Genomic DNA, 25,596 nt, shown 5'->3' with positions numbered 1-25,596 from the left:
AGCGCGTCGCACATGTCTTGCGAAGGCGGAATGTCATTGGTGTTGGAGAGTTCCTTCACAATGTTGAAGAGCTCTTTGCTGTTGTGTGCGTTGTTATCCAGGCGGTCTTTGAATGAGGCCCTCTTGGCGGCTCTGATGAGTTGATGGTGTCTGCGGGTGTCATTCTTGTGGGCTGCGTAGCTGTCCGGTGTTCGTTCACGGAGCCAGTTCTTCTCGTTTTCGGAAGGTTCGTTTGGAGGCCTGGAGGTCTTTGGTGAACCAGGCGGCTTTCCTGTTGGTGTGGCTGTTGAAGGGTGTCTTGAGGGGGGCGAGGGTGTTGGCACAGTCGTTGATCCATTCTCTGAGGTTTGGGGCAGCGGTGTTGGGGTCGATGGAGTCGGTGGGTGGGCTCTGGGCAAGGGTGGTGGTTAGCTGGTCTTCTGTGACCTTGCTCCAGCAGCGTCGAGGCATCTGTTGGGTGCGTTGGTACGTGGTGGGCTTCCTGAAGGTGAAGTGGATGCAGTGGTGGTCGGTCCAGTGGTGTGGTTGAAGGAGACGTGGGGGCTTGTGGTTAAGATGGGGTCCAGCTTGTGGCCAGCAGCGTGGGTTGGTATTGTCAAGAGCTGTCCGAGTCCGAGGTTGGCGAAGTTGTCAATCAGGGTGGTGGAGTTGGTGTCGTTGTTGTTCTTGAGGTGGAAGTTCAGGTCCCAGAGGAAGATGTAGTCCGTGGAGGCGAGGGTGTGTGTGCTAATGAAGTCGTCGATGAAGTCGCTGAACTGTGGTCGGGTCTGGGGGGTCTGTAGATGAGAGTTCCTCTGAGGGTGGTGTCGGGGTCGGTGTGAATCTGGAAGTGCATGTGTTCAGCAGTGCGGAGGTTGTCGTCGCTGTTGGTCGAGACTCTGACGGTGTTCCTGTGGACGATGGCCATTCCTCCTCCTACGCCGTTGGTGCGATCCCTGCGGGTGATCTTGTAGCCTTCCGGGATGGCTATGGCGATGTCGGGAGCTATGGTGGGGTTCAGCCAGGACTCCGTCAGGAAGGCGACATCTGGGGAGTTAGAGTCAAGAAGGTCCCATAGTTTGATGGCATGTTTGCGGGCGGAGCGGGTGTTGAGGAGTATGCATCTGAGGTAGTAGGGTCCTTCGGTTGGTGGTTTTGCGGGCTGAGTGCTGGTGAAGCTGCAGTTCCGGTAGGTGAAGGGTCCTTGGGTGCGTTTCGGGATGGCCTGGTAGCAGTTGTGTTCTTGTCGGGGGTTGAGTGCATGGAGGGTGCTGCCATCGTAGCGCTGTCGGGTGTTGTGGTGTTTGCGGGGGCCAGGGCCTCCATATAAGGGTAGGTGGGAATAGCTGGGAGGCGGGGCGGCCTATGGGCGAGTGAGGGGGCGGGGCCACAGAGAAGTAGCGGCGGCAACGGAGGGTAGAGCGGGGTGCTGGCGGCAAAGGGGGGGTTAGAGACAAATAATAAACAATTGGCAGTAAGAAAAAATCATTCACAAATACCAGGAAGGGGCACAGAAAAAGAGTGGGCAACAGTATCAATTTCAGAACAGACACTGAATGGAGCGGAGGAACGGCAAACTTATGGCAGCAGTGGGGGAGAGGCACTGACACAGCGGAGGTGATGTGTGGCATGGGGAGAGGCCTGACCTGCAAGCAGGGTCAAGGGTCGCTCTCACTGCCACGCAGCGGCCTCCATATAAGGGTAGGTGGGAGAGGGGAGCAGATGGGAGGCGGGAGCGGGCGGCCTGTGGGCGAGCGAGGGGGCGGGCCGCAGGGAAGCAGCGGCGGGAACGGAGGGCAGAGCGTGGTGCTGGTGGCAAAGGGGGGTCAGAGACAAATAATAAACAATTGGCAGTAAGAAAAAACAATTCACAAACACCAGGAAGGGGCACAAAAGAAGAGTGGGCAACAGTAAGAATTTCACAACAGGCACTGAATGGAGCAGAGGAGAGGCGAACTTACTGCAGCAGCGGGGGAGAGGCACTGATACAGCGGAGGTGCTGTGCGGCATTGGGAGCGGCCTGACCTGCAAGCAGGGTCAAAGGTCGCAATTGACACGGATTGTTGGAAGCCTCTTCACGTCATCCATCCAGGCTATCTTCCCGGTTCCTCTCCATTACGGGCACTGCAATGCTTGAAAATCGAGCACCTCCGGAAAGGCCTCTCATAAGCCCTGTTGATTCCGGTCTCAGACGAAGCGAAGGAGGAAATGCGTTGGTGGATTGCCCATATGGAGGCATGGAATGACAAGCGATCTTCGGCCCCCAACAGGACCTGGTGATCAAATCCGATGCCAGCAGCTCTGGATGGGGCAGGCGCCGTGGGGACTTCTCCACCAGAGGAAATGGCCCTCCACAGAACAATGTCTGTATGTCAACTGCCTGGCCTGGAGTTGATGGCGGGCTCTTTCGCCCTCTGATGCTGGACCAAAGAGAAGGTACAATGTTCGGTCCTCTGAAGATGGACAATGTAGCAGCAGCTCGCTACTTCATCTGGAGGGTCAAAGACCTTGCTGGACAACACTTGGATGCTATGGGAACTCTGCTTAGCCAACCAAGTCTCCCTGTCAGCGGAGCATCCTCCAGGATGCTCCAATCAGTTGGTGGACTGGCTTTCCCGCCACTGGAAGGATGCTAGCTTTTGGAAGTTGGATCCTCATCTCTTCCTACAACTCCAGGATCAATGGGGTCCGTTTTCCATGAATCTCGTTGCATCCCGACTGGACTTTCAGCTCGACCGGTACTGCAGTTGGAGACCGGACCCCCATGCAGCGGCCATGGACGCCTTTCTTCAGGATTGGAGCAAGGAACTGTCCTACACCTTTCTGCCCTTTGCAATGATAATGCGACTGGCGGCTCAAATGCGCAGACAATAGGCAGATCTGGTAGTGATTCCCCCATTATGGAGGTCGCAGGTCTGGTTTCCAAGGATCATGGCACTTCCTGGGATTTTCGAATGGTTGGGTTGGTGTCTTCAACACCAGGTGGACCTCATGGGGGCAGATGGTGTCCAGGTTTTGAACTTTCTGGCGGGCTTGGCTTCCCAGCGTTTTGCTTACAGATCAATTAATACCTTCAGATCAGCAATTTCTGCGGGCCGCCTTCCAGTGGACGGTCACCCGGTGGGGGAGCACCCGTTGGTCTGTAAGTTACTGAGAGGGATCAAGCTTTCTGTTCCCCCTGAACCAAGATATTCAAAGTCATGGGACATTAACAAAGGCCTTTCATTGTTTCAATCTTGGCCTTCTAATAAATACCAGTTTAGGAAATCGCTATCTGCGAAATTAGCAATGTTATTGTGTTTTATTTCTTGCCACTGGGTCTCGGATGTTCGGGTCTTGGATATTACAGGTAGAGTTTTTACCACGGACAGGGTGACTTTTCATATTACTTGCCGAACAAAATGTAACTCGAAGTTGGTGTCTTAGCTGGCTTTTTTGCAAGTTCCTAAATTGTGTGTAATCCACACCATCAAAAGATATGAAGTGGTTACTGATGATATACGGCCCCACGGGGAAAGACAGCTACTGATTGCTCTCACAAAGCTCCACAGGGCTGTTTCTTCCCCTACGATTGTCATATGGGTCATGCAGGAGGCAGGGAATTACACGTTACGTTTTGGAGCCCATTCAGTGAGAGGGGGCAAGGCTTTTTGTCTGTAAGCAAGACTTGAGGATATCCTCAACGATACAGACTGGTCCTCTGATTCTACCTTTAAGACCTTACATTTCAAACCGATTCCATCTCTGGCAAGTGTAGTGGTGAACATGCTTTAAACTAGCCTAATCCTCGCCTCCGGATCCTGACAAAAAATGAAAACTTTCCTAGCTAACGTAAAGGAAAGTTTCTATTCTACTAAGGACAATGAGGCAAGGATTAGCCCACCTTATGCTTCTTCCCAGAAGGTCCCCCCCCCAACTGAGGCACAATATGAAATGCGATTTATATGTCATTGGATTCTCCATCAAGATGCAAGTACATGCCAGATTTGATTATGATGTCTTTGTCATACAGTATGCGCAGGTCAATAGTTTTAAAGAGACGTGTTCTGTTTCAAGTAATGCCATATTGTCTTATTATGGTCCAGTTTCTTATGAGGTGTCAATGTGTATTTCCTTTATCCTTTTTAGGGATGGAATCCAACAAACAGGAGCAGGACGAATGGATGAATGCTGTCTATGCAGGAAGATAGAGGGAGATAGAAGAACCGTTATACAGAGTGCGGCACTGTGATTGGGTGGAATGTTTTGGTCTATTTTTCCCAATTGTTCATGGGAAATGTAGTAATATAGTTAAAATCGTTTCCTGAAAATGGCTGCTGGAGAAAAATTAAGTGAAGTGACAACAGCCTGATCCTCGCCTCCGTATCTCTAATAGAATTGAAACTTTCCTTTACGTTAGCTAGGAAATTTTTCATTACCACCTCTGTGAGTAACATATTACTTTGAAAAAATTTGGTTATTTCTAAACTGCCAAAACTTGAACCCACTTTAACTGCCTCTAAGACCCTCCAAAGGCTTCCAACAAAAAATAAATGAAATCGATGATACAGTACATCATGGCACTGGGCAAGGCTTTAGAAGAGAAAAGCATACTTTGCTTGCAGAATCTGGACACCCCTTACCACTTGAACAATAAAGTATTTTACCCTCCACTCTGGAACCAAACAGTAATATTTTGTTCTGACCCTCTGCATGTGTCCTTATATTCCTTTACTCATGGAAATCTCAATAACTGCATGCTACAAAATCAAACTTCCATTCATCATTAGGAAAATATATTCTTCTTTATTTTTCACAAGACAGAATTCTAAATAATGTTTTATCTAAAGAGTGTTAATTATATATACCCCCTAATTACACTCAACTTACCCATATTTTATACATTTAATAAATAAAAATACACACAGCTTTATACCCAGGTTGGTCATCAACTAGCGTGGGAGCTGGTCATTTTTAGACCGGGGACCTTTATGACACAAATAGGGTTTTGGACAGGAAACATGAAAGGAAGGATGCATTTTACAAGAAAGGGGAGGCTTGAGATTTACAGGGACAAGATTAATGATCTTGGAAATTTCAAATGTGCCACTGTACCTAGGAGAAAACCTTGACCTACAAAGTGACGTAGAATGATAACAGACAACCAAACCTTGCCCTCTATTTAATAAAGAGGAGCTGGAAGCCTTTGCAAATTGGGTCTGTAATTTTTCTCTAGATTTAGTGATCTTTAAATTCTGGATTAAATTCTCATGTACCTTCTTTCATCTTTCTAATATATTTGCACTGCAGGTACCTGCTCTTCAGTTTCCAATTATCTGGAAAGGTTTGAGGATGGAGTCTTGTCAGACGAAGAAGGGAGAGAAGCCGGTGGGTGGATGGGTTGTGTTAATGTAGGCAAACTCAGCTGCAGGTAATAGAGACTTTCAATTGTCTTGAGTTACGGATACAGCACCTTAAAAACTCTTCAAGAGTTTGATTTAACCTTTCAGTTTGCCAATTAGCTTGAAGGTGGAACCCCTTTAAATAGCAAGTTTATGACACACAGAGTTACAAAACATTGAGGGATACTGGGGTCCACAATCAGAAAGAATTTTGAAAGGTAGTCCATGAAGTCTAAATATGTCAGAGTAGAAAACCTCAGCCATTTTGGACGCAATTGACAACTTTGAAAGAGCAAAAAATGGAGCAGTTTTAGTATAATATTCTACTCCAACCATTATAGTGGTGCAATTTTCTGATGGGGTAAATTTATATAAAGTCAGTAGAAATAATTTCCCAGGGATTGGAAGGAATTTCAGTCTCAATAATAATCTAGCCTGCTTTCCTTTGTGTTTCAGATTTACTTAAGGCACCACAGATCTCATAGAACTTGATAAAACTTGTAACATTGTGAGAAAGAGTTGGCCATCAGAACTTTCTTCGGATTAATTCTTCAGTGACTCATCTTCCTCTATGTCAAGATAACAAGGAGTCAGAGGAGGGCTGAGGTATTATTCTTTGCGAATGTTTTGATGGAATAGTTTGTTTTGAACAGAAATTAGAACATTTGCATTCTCTATTCGGAAATGTGGAAAATGAATTTTGTGGAGACAGAATGGTTTAGTCTCTTGACGAAGAAATGAGGATGTTGTTCCAGAAATCAAGGACTGAGGAACAATGGTTCGCTCCACTGCCCTGATAATTTTTGATTCAGGCTATTGCATGGATAGGGTATCTGAGACAATATTTTCTGAGCCTGGAATGTAGGACAGAAAAAACAAACTATTGAAAAAAGAATGCCCAGCAGGCTTGTATACTATTCAAGCTTTAGGCCTGTTGGAGCACTTGAAAATTTCGACAGTTGGTGTAGACAGTTACTCCAAATTGAGCTCCAAGGAAAAAAGTGTTTCCACTTGACAAAGGCAGCCTTGATTGTCAGAGGTCCCTTCACCAACAAGGAGTAGTTTTTTTCTACTAGTTGAATTTTTAAGAGAAAAAGGCGAAGTTATCTCTCTCGAGCTAAATAAAATAAAGACTGCTTACAAAGTTAGATCCTAAATAACGGTGCAATCAGTGATCACCGATACAAGTTGGTAAGAAAGAAGGAAGGGAGGAAAGAAGACTTATAAAGCGCTTGAATACCCGTTTCTGCATTCTTATCACCAAAATTAAACCATAATTTAAATCCTGAATTGAAACTGCCATACTTTAAATGTTTCCTAAAGGAGTAATGGTGAGCTAGAACTTGGATGTCATGAGGCAGCGTGTTCCATAGTTTGGAAGTCACAATCCCAAAAGATATTGCACCCCAGCAGAAACCCTTAAATCTGTGCACTATCCTGTTTTTCCTAGAGGCAGATCTAAAAGCCCTCTGACACACATACCTTAGGAATTTTGCCTCCAGGTACTAGGGACCCGTCCCATACAAAGCTATATGTGCAATGCATAGAGATTTAAAAATGGACCTTTCCCTCACAGGAAGCAATGAAGATTGCAAAGTCAATGGAGACAGACTGATATTTCAATATTGTCTAAAAAACAGACGTATTCTGCATTTTGGGCTACTTGCAATCTCTTCAAATCTGTGAAATGTATGCCCAACTAAAGGGTATTACAACAGTCCATTCTAGATCAAATTAATGCAGACACCACCGATTTACGAGAATGGACAAAAATATATACAGAAAAAACTTTCCCAAGCATCTTCAAAGTCAGAGTACATGCCAAAATCACAGAGCTTACTTGTTTAGTAAAAGAGGGGGAGTTATAAAAAATAACCATGGTTTCCTGCCGATTTGTCTGGAACGGGGATAATTCTATTTGCCTGGCCACCATACAGAGGACCATATATTAGACTGTTTCCCAAAAACGATAAGATAACCTCAATTGTCTCTGCATTTCACTTGAGGTAATCAGCATCCATACACTCGCTAACTGTCCTCATACAGTTTTGGAAATTATTTGCAGTTGCCTGAATATCCTGTGATATTAATTTGCAAGGCCTAAATAGCTCTGAGTTTTTTTTACTGAAGCTGTTTTTAGGCAATCCGGAATCGCTTGAACATTCTAGGTGGCCAACCTATTCCTTCAGAGGAAAGAACATAACCCAAATTGTCTACAGTGTCCTTTCCAAACATACTCTTTTTGAGTTTAGCCAGCAATTTGTTTTCTCTTAGATGCTGCAGGACTCATTTGACATGGAATTAATGATCCGCTGGATCCTCAAAGTAGATGATCATTGTCTGGAAAGTCAGATCAGAGAAGATTGCATTCATAAAAGGCTTGAAAACAACATGGGCATTACAGAGGCTGAATGGCATCACTTGGCATTTAAAGTGTCCAAATGGTGTTCTGAATGGTATTTTTCAACTAACACCTGATCGAATCAGGAACAGGTGATAGGCTCCTCTTACGTCTAGTTTGATGAATACCTTAGCTACTTGAACGGCTTCCAGGATATCAAAAACGAGGGTAATGGGGACGGCCACATGCACATTTTTGGGACCAAGTAACCCTGGAACATTTATGGCCTTATCATTATCTGGAATACTATGATACTTCTAGAGTGTGACGACAGGGTTGACCCCCTCGGAGCCACCCATGTACTGAGGATATACTACACTACCAGTAGGTTCCTTATTGGGTTACCTACTTTTTGTGTCTGTATGTCAAGAGTTGTATGGACATGTGTGACGCGCGCACTCTATTAAGCTGCCATAACTCCCACCACAAGGCACAGTTTAAATTCAGCTGTTGCTTCTTAATTTCACTATTCCTATCTTCTGTCTGCCGATCAACCTTTACTATGTATATCGAAATCGGAAAGGAATAGGAAAAAACCTTCTAACTGTCCAGGCCAAGCAGCAAGGCAAAGAGCTGGAATACGCAGGAACTGGTGAAGGCATAGAATCCACAAAGTCCAGTGAGTGAACGAGCAATCTAGCAGAATAATTGCGATGCAACTGAATCAAAAACTAGATCATTTTATAGTCCTAAACAGGATGTGACGAAATTCAAAAGCAGTTCAGTCAACTTGAACTGGGAAATAAACTACACATCATGTAAATATATATATAAACAATCACCAAAATAAGAGAACTCAAGTGCATCAAAATAATACACAAGAATGTGCAAGAGATAGTAAAGAGAACCGAAGCAAGAAGTACTGTTATAACAGGCGGGCAACTAGAGACAAATTTCGGGGGGGGGGGGCTGAAAAATATTTGGGGGGGGGGGGGCTAATTCTTCCAACCACGGACAGAGTGGCTGTAGGAAGGGGTAAACACATAAAACAAGCCTAATTTGCAAGTAAATGGTCTTTTAAAGACCTGTTAAGTACTCGGGTGCGGCTGCAATAAGATGCTAGCCAGCCGGCGAAGCTGTCTCTGCCCGGGCTGACGGACACGACTGAAGCCCCGTGAGCCCAATGGGTGTTGCGCGCCTGTGTTATAATAACATTTCGCCATATGTTGCATTTAAGAGACGCCTACATGCGAGAACGAGAAATGCCCAGAATTCTCGGTGCGGGCCACTTTTAGCCAATGCATATGAAGAAAAGAAGATGGGCCCTTCAGGGATCATGTTGCTTCTCAGAGGCTAAGGGAGGCAATGGACAGGTAGACACCGTCACCCTGCAGCTGTGTTGGTGCGCCTGCGCCCAACTGCGGTGCGGCACAGATTCAGGAAAAACCTTATAATTTAGCTAATTTGAAAAGCTGCCCTGCCTACGAAAAGATATGCAACAAATGCAGAATGAAGGGGCATGTTGGTAGGTTTTGTAAGGGTTACATGGTAAATTTGGTAACAGAAGGAGACACAGAGGATTGTTAGAGTTGAATGTCAATGTAGCATTTAGTGTGGGGTCGGAATGCAAGTGTAAAGGTTTCCAGAAGCGCACTACACAAATCAATGTAAACAGGTGGTGGACATGATAGACTTGAGCGTGGTTTACCGTTCATGACAAGGCGGTAGTTAATTGGCTATAGGGGCGGAACAAAATTATTCCTCACAGATATACACACAGAAAGTGACAAGGAGCAAAACAATGATTTAGCTGGCCATCAATAAGGAGAAATGAATTTAAAGGGTAACAGTCCGAAGAGTGAGATACACGTAGTGGATAAAGGCAACCACCAGCCTAGGTTAGCCACTAAAGCAGAACCTTTGAGATTGTGGTTAAAAAAGAATGCATACAAGGGGGCCTACTAGGATTGCGGTGGATCCGCATCCTCCGGAAGCCACCGCCGGGCCGTAGGATGCGGATTCACCGATGTGGACTTCCAAAACACCACCAGCCACATTAGGATGGCGGTGTTTTCAGCGGCGGACGGCAAGTCCGTCCGCCGCTGATCCGCGGGATGTTGTCTGCAATTTGGTGGCGGTGTCTGCAAGACACCGCCAGCCAAATTACAATGGGTGAGGAAACATGCTTTTCCGCTGCGGATTCTCTGCCGTGGAAAAGCATGTGTAGCTTTGCTTCTGGGGGCCCGTTGCGGGCCCCCAGGGTGTTGGGGGGTGGAGGGTGCACATGGGGGGTACCTATGGTACCCCCCTGCATATGCATGCACAAAGTGGCAGGCACCGCGCGATGCCTGCCGCTTTGTGCATGCAAATGCACTGCATGCAGTTTTAACATTGCGGCGGGCGCTGCTTCAAGCAGCACCCGCCGCAATGTTAAACATACAGGATGTGACCGCCAGGGTGGCGGTCACACCCTAATTTGCACGGAGGGACCGCCGCTGCCCCTGCGGACGGTCCCTCCACCTCTGGGGTGGCGGACGGACGCAGGTCCGTCCGCCATCCTAATCGGCCCCTTAGTGTACGGAGACATGCAAAGAAATGCTTTTGAGTCTCAGAAATTTGTTTCAGTGAAAGCTCTCTGCCTGAATTAATTTGTAGTTGGGAAACATAGTGTAGCAACTGTTGATGCCAGTAATTGTTGTTTTGGGTGTATCCTTTATCAATGAGATGACAATAAGGAATTAGTTGTTTCCTACGGCTGAAGGACATTGCAAGGACCAGAGAGAAATTCCTTTGTTATTGAAAGGGAACTTCTCGCATTCACTTTGGTCATGAAAAATTACAGCATTTTTCTGTGGGATGCGTTTTTTTTTTTACTATTTGCAAAGACGGCAAGCCTCTCTTGTGCGGTTAGTCACCAGGACTGGAAAGAATACTTCAACAAACCTTGCACGCTTAGAATCTAAATTTATTATGGAAACATTGAGTTAGCTGGACACCAACGGGAAGAAATTAATTTTAAAGGTAAAAGTCCGAAGGGTGAGAAAGACATAGTGGAGAAAGGTGCCCCCAGCCTAGGCTGGCACCATCAAGAAAAGAGGTGAATACAATGTAATCCCTGTGCTGATCCACCCATGTATGTAATTGGTAATGTGGAAGGTGAGGACGTCATTACCCAAATCTATTTAACTAAGAGAGATATTTCCTCCCCACTTGAGTCTTCTCAGGACAATGCCTGTGAGTTATTCACAGAGTCTGAGGATTATATTTTTGGCAGTCTCGATGGAAGAAGTAGGCAATTTAAAAAGTTCCCCCATTAGATCACACTTGAGGAGGGGCACTAGTGAAATCAAACCTAAAATCAGTCATGGTAAAGCTATTCATGATGACCCAGAACCTACATGGGAAAATTAACTTGCATGCAATCTGTATATCATACACACTGTTACAAGATATAGAACAAGGGAGTGAGCAGATTGCGTGAAAGGAGGCATGCACATATCAGAATGTGGAATGAGATACAAATTATGACTGAAGAGGAAACAATTCTTGAGACTGAGCGGAATGAAGCCACAGCTGCAGACCTCGTTAGTAGGCTGGTAATCATCAAATACCTGAGATCTGGTTGGCCCGAAGTGCGAAGGCTTTCAGATGAACTTAAATTGTTTGCTAAGATTCAGGGTAAAATAGCCCTGGAAGGAGGTATAGTAAAAAAGGGGCAACAAAACTCTTCCTCGTTTCAATCTGATGGAATGAATCATAAGACAGTGACCTGAAGGGCACTCAGGGGTGTCAGTTATGAAGAAAAGCGTACAGGAGTTGTTTGGTAACCAACTTATGAACTGAATGATTGCTAAATGGGCATGCTAGTGTGAGTTATGTGGGCTGAGTAACACATTGGCCAAAACATTTGTTGTTAGTTCCCAACCAGTTGACTGACCTGATGATCTATGAAGGAAATACATTTGGATCTAGTAGGACCTTTTGGCCTAGTAAAGAGATTATGCTCTGGTGCCGATTATTTTCCGAATGGCTGAAATTAGGATGGTCGAGAAAATATCTCCTGAAGAAGTCACACATTTTCGGGAGTATATTTTTTGTCGGAAGGCTCTCCGTCAATCTTTAGTGACATACAATGGTCTTTAATTTGTCAGTTCATGTTCTGAGGAGTACTTGAGCAAATACAGCATCAAACAGAATAGGAGTCAATAGCTTTAAAAGAGGGACTCCAATGGAGAGTCTTACAAGGGACACTGCTCTTTACAGGACTATCCAAAACTGAGTCAATAGCTTTTCTCTTTTTGTGAGTTGTTGAGGGTTAGGAAGCCTGGCCGTGGTTCTCCCAATGGAGGTTAAAGGATAGGTGGGGTTTTTCTGAGATTATAAGGCTAGCAAATGTGAGGGAAAAGGCTGGTTGTTATAAAAGCAAGATGTAGTAGTATATGAATACTAGGTGGACAGACCCGCAGAAAGTGTCAGTGGGCCAAATAGTGCAGTTAGAAATTCCAATGAAAACCTGAAAAGAGAAGCAAAGTGGTCCTTACCTGACGTAGGCACTGAATGTAGCTGTAAGGGGTTGAACAAGCAGTGGAATTTTAATCAGGGTTTCAGCTTGCAGGGTCAAGGGTTCTCTGCCATCTATCGATATTGATGTTAAAAGTGCCTGGCGAAGGTAAGAATGTAATTCTCGATATTTCTGTAAATATGTGTGTGGTTCCCATTGTGTGTTGTGAGTACTCCAAAGTTAATGCAGATGACGGAAGTGACCCAGTGGGTTTGAGAAGTTGTTCTTGGTTGAGGAGGCTGAGAAGCTCTTGGTTGAGGGAAGATTGAGGATTTTAATTTAGATCAAATCTGATCGGTGTTTATCTTTGGTTTATATCTCAGTTGGGAAGGGGTGTGTTATTGTACTCTTAACATGTTATCTTAGAAACTGTCTTATTCTCATTTATTTTTCTATATTCCTTGCGATCTCGGATGGTAACACATGCAGGAACTGTTAGCATGAGAGCACAGAGCATTAGAGAGGAAATACTGGACTAAGAGGAAGTACCTAATGTGAAATAGGTTTCTGAACAGACAATCTTCTTTTCCTTTTAAAAAAAAAAAAAATGTATTTTCACCATCAGTATTCCATCAGTTTTTTCACTAAAGATAAACAAAAAATAATTAAGCCTCAAAATATATAAACAATATATACAAAAAATCCCCAAATAAGAGATATCAGAAACAAGCAATAGCATAATACACAAGAAAAAAACCCACAAAATATTACATATCACTTAATCTTCTTTTCCAATTAACTTTGTTCACGCGCACTGCCTGAAGAGAATCGTTTCAACACTGAACTCCACAATTATGGCACCTATGACAAACCTGGTGATTCTAAGCAAAAATGTCCTAACAACACTCTGCAAGTAGATTTAGAAGAATATCCCCATGATGCATGTGTGCGTTCACCTCTTGAATATAGATGAAACTTTATCTGCCTGTGACCCTGATCATTGAGCACTTTTTTAAAATTAACATCACAAGTCGGTGCTGGCTGCCCTTACAGATAAAGCTGTAGACAATCTGAAAGCCGGTTCTTCCTGATGGCAGGGTCCTGTATGCTCGGTGGCCTGATCAGTGCAATTCCATTGGCAGACCTTTGTAAAACAAAACTATAAACAGTTATATGGATCATGAAACTGTACCTCAATGATCTGACCAACTGAAGATTGGCTGGATATCTCTTCTACATCTCTTTTCACGCTGCAGACATTTGCCTCCTTAAAAGAATCTTCAGGTGCCTCCTGGACTGCAATTGAAGGCGAAATGGTAAGACATGGATATTAACTGAATAGTCCTCACCACAGAAGGAGAAATTCCCACAGCCACACCATCGGGTATGTTCTAAAGGACTATTTATTTAGCTCTGCATTTTATGCAGAGAGAGCATTGCCCAAGAGTATTAGAGCACTTTACAAAACTGGATGAATATTACAATACAAATCATAACAAATTGCAGCGCAGAATAAAGCAAAATTAAACAAATTTGAAAGCTGAAGATGGAAAAGAGCATAATACGTGGAACATGAACATTTACCAGCCTGCCAGTACTGACAACATTTCAGTGCAAAACTTGCAACACACATAGGGATGCTAACCTGCAACACGCATAGGGATGCTAACCTGCAACACGCATAGGGATGATATACGCTTGAGATGAAATATCAAAGTAGGCCTTTATTCGAGAGAGAATGAAATACCTATCATCCAGTATAAACAAATCTAGGAGCAGGTATCACATACAAGATCTGCAAGATGAACCATCCCCACTATGCAAGAAAGGATTTTAAGAAATCTCACTTCGGATGCAACAGAGAAAGACCACAAAAGAACTGAGATGCCACTTACAGAGAAAGCAAAGGAAGTACGAGGGGGTGGAATGACTGCACGGGAGAAGCCAAGGAAGTCAGAGGACGGAGACAAGAGAAGAAAGTGAAGTCTTAGAACCAGAGACAGTTAAATACGGATTAGGTGAAAGCATCTTTGGAAAAGTAAGAGTTTGAGTTCTTTTTTTAATAAAGCGAGAGGCTTGGGGTTGCACAAGGCTTGCAGGATGGAGCTCCAGATTTTGGATTCACTGCCTATGAAAGACCGAGCCATGAGGACAACTTTTTTAAATGGCTGAGGTTCTATTAGAAGTATTTCAAGGCTGCCACGAGAGTGCTCGCGTCCTAACAGGGCCAGCTTATTAATCAGGTATTGAGGAGTGGCTGGGTGGATAGTCCTGTGTGGGACAGATTCTGTTTTATATAAGTATCTGGCTTCGAAGGAGGGACACTAAAGCATAAGATGGATTGCTGTTAGATGGTCAAATTTACAACTTCCAGTAACAAAACGAGTACTTCCTTAGAAGCTGTTTCTTCTGTATTCACTCACAATGCAAGAACTCACTTCATCCCCTGCAAATGATCCAAGACCTTGCTAAAGAGCTACAGGGTTTTCTTGGACATGTAGATAAAAGTGCAAGTGAAGGGGCCATGGCAGGCGCTGAAGCCCATCAAGGACCACCAGCCTCTAAATCTTCCTCCACTTTAACAAGGCACACCCTCTAGAAGATCTCAAATTACTATCTACAGAGATCGAGGATACATAAACTGAGGCACGAGAACCCTGCCGTAACATAGCAGGGGTGCCAAAAAAGGCACAGGAGTATGAAGGAGCACTGGGGGTGGGGGTGTCTTCACATCATGTACCAGTGGCACAGATAAGCGCCCAGCTAAAACTACCAGTTGAAGAGTGCAATGTTACATTTGATGACACCTAATTTTTGTAGGCCTGACATATTTTGGACCAACGCTGCTGTTACAGAGTGCCTGCCTGGGTCCCTGGCTGCAAGCAGTAATCAATCCCAGTACTAATGGCCTGCTCCTGAGGTGCCTCACATGGTAGGGGTACAGTGCAGTTGCATCGGAAGGCTACAAATTAGAGGATCATTCTGCCCCCATAGGAGCAGTCAACTCAAGGAAGGGAGAGAAGCCCCAGCCGTGCCAAGGGTTGTGCCTGTACAGGAGTGAAGATCTGGCAGAGGTAAGGGGTGCTATTTCCCGAGAAGGGCAATGTTGGCAGAATGGATTCCTGATGAGAGCTGAAGCAGTCACTAAAATGCATAGTCCCCAATCGTGGGTCCTGACTGGGTTACAACGCCTGTTGACTGTCAGACCAGTAGCCCTGGGCAACCACCAGAAACCTTTATGGTGGAAAGGGTTGCTACCTCATCGCATCACTAATTTCTCCAGCAGTGTGGCACCTGGGGAGGAACATTCTCAGTCCTAATGGGCGCAGAGGGCAGTGAGGGGCCTGCATTTATCAAGGAGATTATTGGTACAGATCTTTTACCATAGGTGTCCCACTTTTCAGCCGGAAGTGGTGCTGTGTTAGCGTGGTCTCTGAATCCCCACAGCAGGACTGGGTAGAGTTCTGGAACTGCACCTCGGACCAGGTCCCTGACCAGCTTCCACATAGCAGGTCTCTTGACTCTGCCTACGTCTCTCCAGTGCCCAGGGTTTTTGCCGCAGTACTTTATCGCGCTTCCAGTTCTGTTGCTCGGATCTTTTTCCCCTTGGTTGCCGCCAGGAGCCGCCCGCTTTTCCTGCCAGTTCGCCTTCCCAAGTTCCCGCTTCCCGCCACCTAACACCCCGCACCCCTTCCAGGACCTACTTAATGGAGGCCACAGCATGACCTCATTACGCAAGTTCCAGACCAGCTTCGACGCATTAAGTCTCCTGACTTTGTCTTCGTCTCTCCATTGCCCAGATTTATTGTAGCTAGTACTTTGCAGTGCTTCCAGTTCTGCCACTCAGATATATTTCCTGTTAGTTACTGCCAGGGGCCATCTGCTATTCCTGCCCAGGAGCCACTTACTAATTACGACCCATTAGCCCTCGTGCCACCCAGCGCCCCATCCTCCTCCAAGGACTACTTAATGGAGGTAGAGCGAAAGAACCCTGGGCAACCGACCACCAACATGTACTGCACCACGAACTGCGAGCCCTGGACCGCAGCCACTGCAACAACTGCTGCCTTACTCCTCCTCACTCAACGGCAGAGCTGTCACCAGCCACTGCTGTCTCTTCACCTGCAACTCAGGATCTTCCACATTCACTGAAACCCACGCCACTCCACCTTCGCCAACCGCAACTCCCCCGGAACCACTTCGATTCCTCCTGCGCAATGTCCAATCTCTCAGTAAACATGCCATCGAAGTCTGGGACACCGTCTCCACCGTCGACCCAATGCGGTTTTCATCACAGAAACTTGGCTTAACTCCTCCTCCTCTCTCGCCATCGCCATGCCAAGTGGCTACAAGATGACACACCGAGAGCGCACCAACAAACAAGGAGGAGGCGTCGCCATCATCCATAAAGAAACAATCTGCTGCACCACCACAAAGGACAGCACCACTCGGATTATGGAACACCTCAATTTCCAAGTCAACACCAATGATAGAACAACCATCAGAAGCACCCTCGCATACAGAGGCCCAGGACCATGAACCGGTTTCTGCAATGCCATCACGGACTTAATCGCCCCACTAGCCATCAAGTCCAAGATCTACACTTTCCTCGGAGACCTTATCTTCCACCTGGACGGCCCCACAGACTCAAACTCCTCCAACCTCCTGTAATGCATGGGCAACATTGGGCTAACCCAGCTGGTCACTGATCCCACGCACAGAGCATGACACACACTGGACCTGGTTTTTACAGCCAGCAACAGGCTTACCATGCACCGCCACCAGCCCCTCCAACGCCCCCTTCTACAGATGGAATAAAGTGACACAGACCTAATAGAGAGACCCCCAACACCACACCCAGCCCAGCCCCGCAACCAACCTGGCGGAAGCAGTCCAGAACTTCACCACCTAGATCACTAATGCCTCTGACATAGTTGTCCCCATCAAACAAGCCAAAACCTGCAGAGTCACCAAACAAGCCAGCTGGTACACATCAGAACTGAGGACTACTAAACACAGCAGCAAACAATTGGAAAGAAGATAGCGCACCAGCAGAGACACCACAGACCGAGTCACTTTTAAGTCAGCCCTGAACAAATACCACCGAGAACACAATCCCTCCCTCACAAGAACTCGGCGACAGCCTAGCAGACCACTTCTACAACAGGATAGCTGCCATCTACAAGAACTTTGTGCCCCAACCCCCTGACCTCCACGCCCTCCTCGCTTCAACGGAAGCCTCACACGATCAGCCACTCACCACTTGGTAACAGCTCACCACGCAGAACACCACAGACATCATGAACTCCATCCACTAGGGAACAGCCACGGACCCCTACCCCCACCAACTCTTCAACCTTGGAAGCAAGGATATCAGCCATCAACTCACCACTTCCTCACTGCATCCATTCCCATAGCCACTTTTCCCGATGCATGGAAACAAACAGAAGTCAGACTTCTCCTCAAGAAACGCTCTGCCTAACCCAGAGAAATCCAGAACTAACGCTCCTTTCACTGCTCCCTTTCCCCACCAAAGCCCTTGAGAAGGCCATCAACTAGCAGCTCACCGAATACCTGGGAAAAACAACCTGCTCTATGCCTCGCAATTCGGTGTCCACGCCAACCACAGCACTGAGACCGCCATAATCACCGCCACGGACGACATCCGCACCCTCCTCAACAGAGGAGAATCGGCAGCATTGATCCTTGACCTGCACCACATCGGGATCCAGGAAGATGCCCTCAGATGGATAGCATCATTTCTCATGGGACAAACTCAGAGAATCCGCTTACCTCCCTTCACCTCAGAACTCAAGTGCATCATCTGCGGCATCCCTCAAGGTTCCGCCCTCAGCCCCACCCTCTTTAACACCTACATGACACCTCTAACCGACATCACCAGAACCCACGACCTCAACATTATTTCCTATGCCGACGACACCCAACTCATCCTCTCGCTCTCAGCAAACCTCACCACTACAAAGATCTGGCAGAGGTAAGGGGCACTTTTTCCTGAGAAGCGCAGGGTTGGCAGAATGGATTTCTAATGAGAGCTGAAGCAGTCACTCAAGTGGATGGTCCTCACTTGTGGTTCCTGACTGGGTTATAATGCCTTGACCAACTTCTACATCTGCATGAAGAATGTCACCGACTGGATGAAGACCAACTGTCTGAAGCTCAACACTAACCAACTGAACTGGCGGTCTAATAGATATCAAGCCACCAAGTGCCTTAGATTGCCACAAACAGAATCAGAAAAGTAAAGTAAAGAAAGCAGGAATGATAAAGGAACCAGAAATCATTGAGCGGAGCTTGGATTCCCATCAATTATCAGAGTGATCAATCTGATCATCTGGTTATCCAGCAATTTGGATGGTATGCCTCCTGATCATGGAGACAGACTTCCAGCATAAGGATTCCCTTAATGGAATCTGCAGAAGGACCCCAGAGAGAAGCGAGACAGACTGTGCAGTGTTTTCAGTCTGTGATCACATGGAAATCAGAAAGCAGTGCAAACCAAAACAAAAGTGTGTGATGTTAAAATAGAGTCATGAGGAGAAAGTACAGGATTTATTAGAGTTATCACCTCACCCTCTAATCTAAAAACAGAACAGTGCAAAGAGCAGTATTAACAAATAACTGCTAGATTAATACGGCCAACATGTTTCAGCCTACAGAGTAAGAGTGCCTTAGGCTTTCGTCCGGACCTCTGTTCTTAACAATTGCTACTGCTTAAATCACGCTCAAACTAAAAGTGAAGACAAGTAGAAAATAGAAAATAACATATAGGTTTGGAATAGATACAACCTACTGCACCATATCCTCCGCTTCAAGCGATGCAGATGGCATCCGTCTTGATCGGGGACTGTACCTCACCTCACCTGGACCTAGCTCAGGATAAAGAGGCCCGCTCTGTCCGTCGTTACCTCCGATGTGTACAGAGTCAAGGGGGAGTGCCTCAGTACTTGTCGGAGGTAATGACGGACAGAGCGGGGCTTCTTTATCCAGAGCTAGGTCCAGGTGAGGTGAGGTACAGTCCCCGATCAAGACGGATGCCATCTGCATCACTTGAAGCGGAGGATATGGTGCAGTAGGTTGTATCTATTCCAACCTATATGTTATTTTCTATTTTCCACTTTTCTTCACTTGAGTGATTTAAGCAGTAGCAATTGTTAAGAACAGAGGTCCTGACGAAAACCTAAGGCACTCTTTCCGTGTAGGCTGAAACATGTTGGCCGTATTAATCTAACAGTTATTTGTTAATACTGCTCTTTGCACTGTTCTGTTTTTAGATTAGAGGGTGAGGTGATAACTCTAATAAATCCAGTACTTTGTCCTCATGGCTCTATTTTAACATCACACACTTTTGTTTTGGTTTGCACTGCTTTCTGATTTCCATGTGATCACAGACTGAAAACACTGCACAGTCTGGCTTGCTTCTCTCTGGGGTCCTTCTGCAGATTCCATTGAGCGAATCCTTATGCTGGAAGTCTGTCTCCGTGATCAGGAGACACACCATCCATATTGCTGGATAACCAGATGATAAGATTTTTCACTCTGATAATTGATGGGAATCCAAGCTCTGCTCAGTGATGTATAGTTCCTTTATCATTCCTGCTTTCTTTACTTTACTTTTCTGTCTCTGTTTGTGGCAATCTAAGGCACTTGGTGGCTTGATATCTATTAGACCCCCAGTTCAGTTGGTTAGTGTTATTGTGTAAATTGGGGATTGGAACTGTGGCTGGTCGTTAAAATATCCCTTTGACCCTAATTTCCCTGGTGTGTTTTTTGAAGCTCAACACTGACAAGACCAAAGTGTTGATCGTTGGCAACAACATCCACCCTTCAAATGACACCTGGTGGTCCACTAAACTCACACCCACTTCCACACCGACAGACCTAGGCATCACCTTGGAAAGCAAGGTCACCATGAAGAGACAATTCAAAGCAGTCTTCTCCGCCTGCTTCCACACCCTCCACATGCTCCAAACAATCTTCAAATGGCTCCCCATCAGTACGAGCAAAACCATCCCTCAAGCCCTAGTCACCAGCCAGCTGGGCTACAGCAATACACTGTACGCAGGAACCACCACCAAAGTCATTAAGAGATTACAGATGATAAAGAAGTCAGCAGCCAGACTCATCCTTATCCTCAGTCTGCCCTAATCGGACCCACATCACCTCACATCCCAGGAACCTACATTTGCTCCTCGTCCAGAAAAGATGTCAATTAAAGATATTGACACATGCCTACAAAGCCCTCCACGACCTAGGACCAGCATACATCAACCGCCGCCTGAATATCCACCAACCGCCCAGAGACCTTCACTCCGATACCCTTGCACCGACTCCGTACATCCGCCGAAGCCACAGCGAAGGCCGTCCCTTCTCCCACCTCACCACCAAGTCCTGGAACATCCTTCCTCTCCATCTCCGGACTACACCCTCACTGGAGGTTTTCAGGAAGAGACCTGGCTTTTCAACTGAGCTGTGTTACTCAGTGCCTTGATACCCTCACGGGTAATTAGCCGAGCTATACAAATGCTGCTAGATTGAAATACTGATTGCCTTTCCGAGGAGCACAATGGGCAACTTTCGCCCTTGATGACAGACTGTAATCGGTGTCATTGATCTCTCATACAATACTTGTCACTTGGGGGCTGTTAGGTGAGATGCTCCATTGAGTTTGGTTGCTCTGTACATCAAGGTCCATGATAAACAAGCCTGCAGAGATTAACAAAATAGACAGATGCTCTAGCGAGCCATTCTGACCAATCACAATGTTATGTAAGAAAATAAGGACTCCATACTGACATTGGAGGCGTGTGTTGTTACTGTGACTCTAGAGCTAAACCTTGTGAGAACAGACTTGCCTAAAGTTACTAAACAAGAGTGACTGGGATGGAGGTCAAAACAGCACAGGTGACCAGTGAGGTTGTCCAACTAAAGCAGATGTGGTTGGCCTTCAAACGTTGACTAAATCTCTGGAGATTCAAGTTTAAAATTTGAAGTAAACATCCCACAGGGCAGTCAGTAGGTTTACAGGACTCTTTACCTATGGCTAGATAGCCAAATGCCCAGAGTCAAGTTGCATGTCATCCCTTTTCTAGATCAAAAAATTACAAAGCATTGGTGCCACTCAGGGCACTGTCATTCAGATTGCTGAACTATAGTTAGAATGGTCTGCTGTAATGATCATACAGCAGCCTCTGCTTAGCTGAGAAGCAGCTGTCTTTATACCCATTGAGGCTGCTTTGACCTGGGTCCTAGTGCTATGGGTTAGTTTTGTACTTGGGAGGGGAATCCTGAGAGGGACGTGGATCCTGAGAAGGACGTGGACCCTGATCACAATAATACTATTCTTACCTGTTGTTGCTCTTTTTTCTGTTCTGACTTATTTTTAGGAGAGCCATTGTACACCATCGCAAGGTAAATGGCAGAGAAAATATAGAGGTGGACAGAACAGTAGAAGATGCTGAAGAGGTGTGGAGGATGTTAAATCTGTAGATCAAAGTCACGAGGTGGAAGAGGAGCCTGGGCGGGCTCTGTTGGTTTGGGGTCTGCAAAGCCTAAAGAAAGATGGAGGAAGAAGTTAAACAAAATAAAACCAGCTCTGATGGGTAGTAGACATACAACGTGCTCCGATGGGAAGTTTGCACACCTTTAACTACAGAATTTCCAATTGGCCTGGCATACCAAGGAAGCATGACAGTGAGATAGGATGCACCAAAACCCAAGAGTTATCCAGGAAGGGAGTCCATTTTAATTCTCCCTTCAGATAAGAAATGGAAGTATTCTGTGTAGTAGTTGGATGAAGGGTGTGTGTGCGGGATCTGGGGAGGGATGATTGCATTTTTGGGGCGTTTCAGATATTTGTTTAGGAAAGGAAGGACGAATCATCACCCTGGACAGATGAGTTCCCAATTGAATGGGAGAATCTTGGGCACTACCTTTCATTACTTTGTAGAAAATGGCCTAGCTGGATATAAAAAGGGAATTATAGGGTGACTAAAATACTTATTTGTATCTTTTAATGTGTAGGTCTTAACAATTCCAATAAAAGTATATTTGGTTTTAACAGGAGCCCCATTCACTAGTATGAGATGCCATGGCGTCTTAAATCATGCTTGCTTTAGCTGCAATATTTTTCATCATCCAAAACAAAGACAAAGGGATTAGTATACTCTGCACGCCACATTCTATATTCTCGCCACATTCTTCTTTTCTAATTGAGATGCCCTTTCACTTTTGCTCAATGGGAAGCGACGATTGAAATGCCTGGTGGCAGCTTATTTCCCAAATCTGGAACAAGAGAGTCACATCTGACAAATGGTGCAGAAGTCACTCAGTTTGGCATTGGAGCTTTCTTTTATGGGAAGTGACTGGAATCTAGTGCCAGATCGTCTCAAAGATAAAATCGTGATATAGACCTCAGGTATAGTAGGTATCTCTGACAGGGGAAATAGATGCCGATACCAAGGGGTCTCTTCACCCTAGGGAAAAAGATTAGTCAGACTTTTCGGCGGTCCATAAGATGTAAACCATGATTAATGTGATCCTAGTGAATCACGTTTCATTCAACTCCATCTAGGGGCAGGACATGGGATAATATCAGAGTCAGACCATGCACCGGTCACGTGCAACTTGCAGAGAGGGCAGGCATGGGGTTGTGGCAAAACAGTTGCAGGACCTTGTATGCCATCTTAATGATGCCACCCTCAATAGCCTAGTGGTTAAACAAGGGATCTTATCCCAAATCAAACAATATCCCCTCTTTAATGATAGAGGGCAATGCAACATATACATAGTTCAGGACTCCCATAAGGCGGTGTCGAGGTGCATGTGCATTGTGGAGACAGCTAGGCTAAAAAGAATCACAGGGTGCCCAGCAGCAAGAGCCTAAAGAACTGGACTACAGCACAAAGTAACATCATCACTGAAAATGTGGCACAAGGTTGTGTCTGCAAGGGAACAGTTGAGGCCAATGGAACCTAATAGGCTGAGTATATCCAGGTAGAACTAGTCAAGAATACTAGGAAGGTGAAAACAAATGAGGGAGGGTGCTGGCATCGAACCTTGAAAGAACCAAGCCCAATCAAGCCTAACAGAAGGATAAGACAAACTGAACCCCTTTCAGTAATACTACCAATGGTTTCATGTTATTTATATGGTAACACCAAATGAAGTGGCTGAATAAATCAATGGCACGAGACTGGATTCCTTAACAGAAGACTAATGGGACCTCCTAAACAGCACAGTCCCTCCCAACGAAGTTATTCAAGCCAATAAGTACTTAAAACTGGGAAAGGCTCAAGTGTGGATGGGTTTCCCCACTCTTTCTATTAATCACTCTGGCCAGGTCTGGTGAGGATACTGATACTAAGGTGTATTTAGTCATTTTGCCTGAGCGGGTGCAGTGAAACACTCAATGGAGGAAGCTTGGATGTCAACCCTGCTGAAGATGGGGAAGGGTTTGGAGGATTGCGGCTCCAACTGACCCCCCTTTCTTCTGAAAGCAGATGTCAAGGTGGTTGTGAAGATCATGGCCCCCAAGGTTATTGTGAAGATCCTACCCCTGAGTTTAAATGGTCTAATGCACCAGCTGATTGATTGATTGATTGATTGTGGGTTTCTAAAGCGCTAGAATCGACTCCCGAAGGAGTATCTCTGCACTGTAGACCGCTGGGGAACCCGTCCTGGCTTTCCCTGTGAGATGGTCCCTTCTTGGTACCTCCAAGGTGAAACCAGGCATCCCCGGCGTATGTGGGGGGCCGTTGTGGAGATGAGGCAAGCTAATGCCCAGAGTTGCCGAGTGTGATCCCTAGTTAGAGTAGGCACCGAGGTGAGAATTATCAAGTCCATTGACCCTGGTCCAAGATCCTGCCGCCTCGGGAATTGAACCCTGGTTCCGGGCCGTACTCTGCTCCCGGGTCTGCCGCCTCTAACCAGTGAGCCACACCACTCCACTAATGATGATTCACTATAATAAAGTGGGCTTATAGCTAAGAGACAGGTGGGCTATCACTAAAACAACATGTTGCTTACCTTTGGTAATGCTGTTTCTGATAGAGACACTGTCTAGCCACAGATTCCTCACCTCTGGAAATGACATGTGTGCCTTTATAGGCACCACTCCTGCAATATAGGCATCACTCCTGCTTTCGAAACTGTCCACCCCTCTAGACAAAGTGTCTCAAAAGCAAATTGGTGGGGCCAGTGTGCAGATTCCTAGACTTGGGATCTTATTAAAGGATAGACACCAACCACAAAACTGGGAGGAAGGGAGAGTCAGTGAGGAATCTGCAGCCAGAGTCTCAACCAGAAAGCGTGTTACCAAAGGTTAGTAACTTGTTCTTCTGACAGAGACTTCTAGGTAAAGATTTCTCACCTTTTGAATAGATACCAACGAAGCATTGAATTTGAGGTGGGTCTGTGAATAGACTCAAACCAGAAGGTCCTGTAGGAGCAAGTGGGAAAGGTTTTCTTCTCAGTGAATCTGACTGTCCAGACAATAGTGCTTTGTGAATGTATGGAGGGACACCCACCCATGTAGACACCAGACACATGTTTAAGACAGGCACTCGCGCTAATGCAGTGGTATCAGCTTTGGCACTGGTAGAATGAGCCTGCAGTTCTTCCAGAGGTTGCTGTTTAAACAATGTGTAGCAGATTAAAATACAGAGCATGAGCCAGTGGAAATGGTTCTCTTCTGAACAGCCTTTCCTCTTTTCTCTCCAGCAAATCCCACAACGAGCTGATCGTCCACTAGGTGTTTTTTGGTACACCTGTGTAAAAGCTCCGCATTCTCTTGGAGACCAAGCAATGGAGTCTCTCCTCCTTAGAAGTGAGAGACAGGCATAGAATGCTGGCAGGGTGATGGTCTGACAAACATGAAATGGTGTCACAACTTATGGAAAGAAGGATGCTTATGCCCACAGACCTGGTTTGCCTGGGCAACAGGTGATGTACGGAAGACTGACACAGAAAGCTTGAAGCCCACTCACCTTCTGATCTAACAGCGACAAGGAACACAGTCAGTGAGGGTGAGAAGCACAAGAGGCAACTGTGAAGCAGCTCAGAGGGAGTATACATCAGGAGCATAAGGACCAAATTGAGGTCCCACTGTGGCATGATAAAGGGGAAGGAGGAAAAGGATGCTGTAACCCTTTTAAAAAAGGTAAACCAACTGGAGACTTTTGACAACGAAGGCTGATTCAACAATTGCAGAAAAGCCAAAAGATCAGCTTTAACAGTGCCCAGAGTAAACCCTTGGCAGGCAAAGGCCACAACAAATAACAAAATGTTAGGTAACTTTACCAGGAGGGGGTCTTTCTGGCGAGTGCTGCACCAAGTTATATATTTGTCCCAAAAAAATGTATATACAGTTTAATCAA

General features: G+C 45.8%; 1 protein-coding gene across 5 annotated transcripts in view; it reads right to left on the bottom strand.

Annotated features, from left to right (window-relative positions):
- The window catches only part of LOC144824062 (protein FAM169B-like), a 373,480-nt gene that overhangs the window by 6,323 nt on the left and 341,561 nt on the right, over nucleotides 1-25,596 (bottom strand). For all 5 annotated transcript variants that reach the window (XM_078683137.1, XM_078683140.1, XM_078683135.1 and 2 more), the window contains one exon: nucleotides 13,395-13,498. In XM_078683137.1, the coding sequence (XP_078539263.1) occupies nucleotides 13,395-13,498 (104 nt within the window). The remainder of the gene's footprint in view (nucleotides 1-13,394; nucleotides 13,499-25,596) is intronic.

The sequence above is a fragment of the Lissotriton helveticus genome, chromosome 3_1 (assembly GCF_964261635.1).
Source record: "Lissotriton helveticus chromosome 3_1, aLisHel1.1, whole genome shotgun sequence".
NCBI classification, from domain to species: Eukaryota; Metazoa; Chordata; class Amphibia; order Caudata; family Salamandridae; genus Lissotriton; species Lissotriton helveticus.
This window is presented reverse-complemented; position numbering and strand designations above follow the sequence as displayed.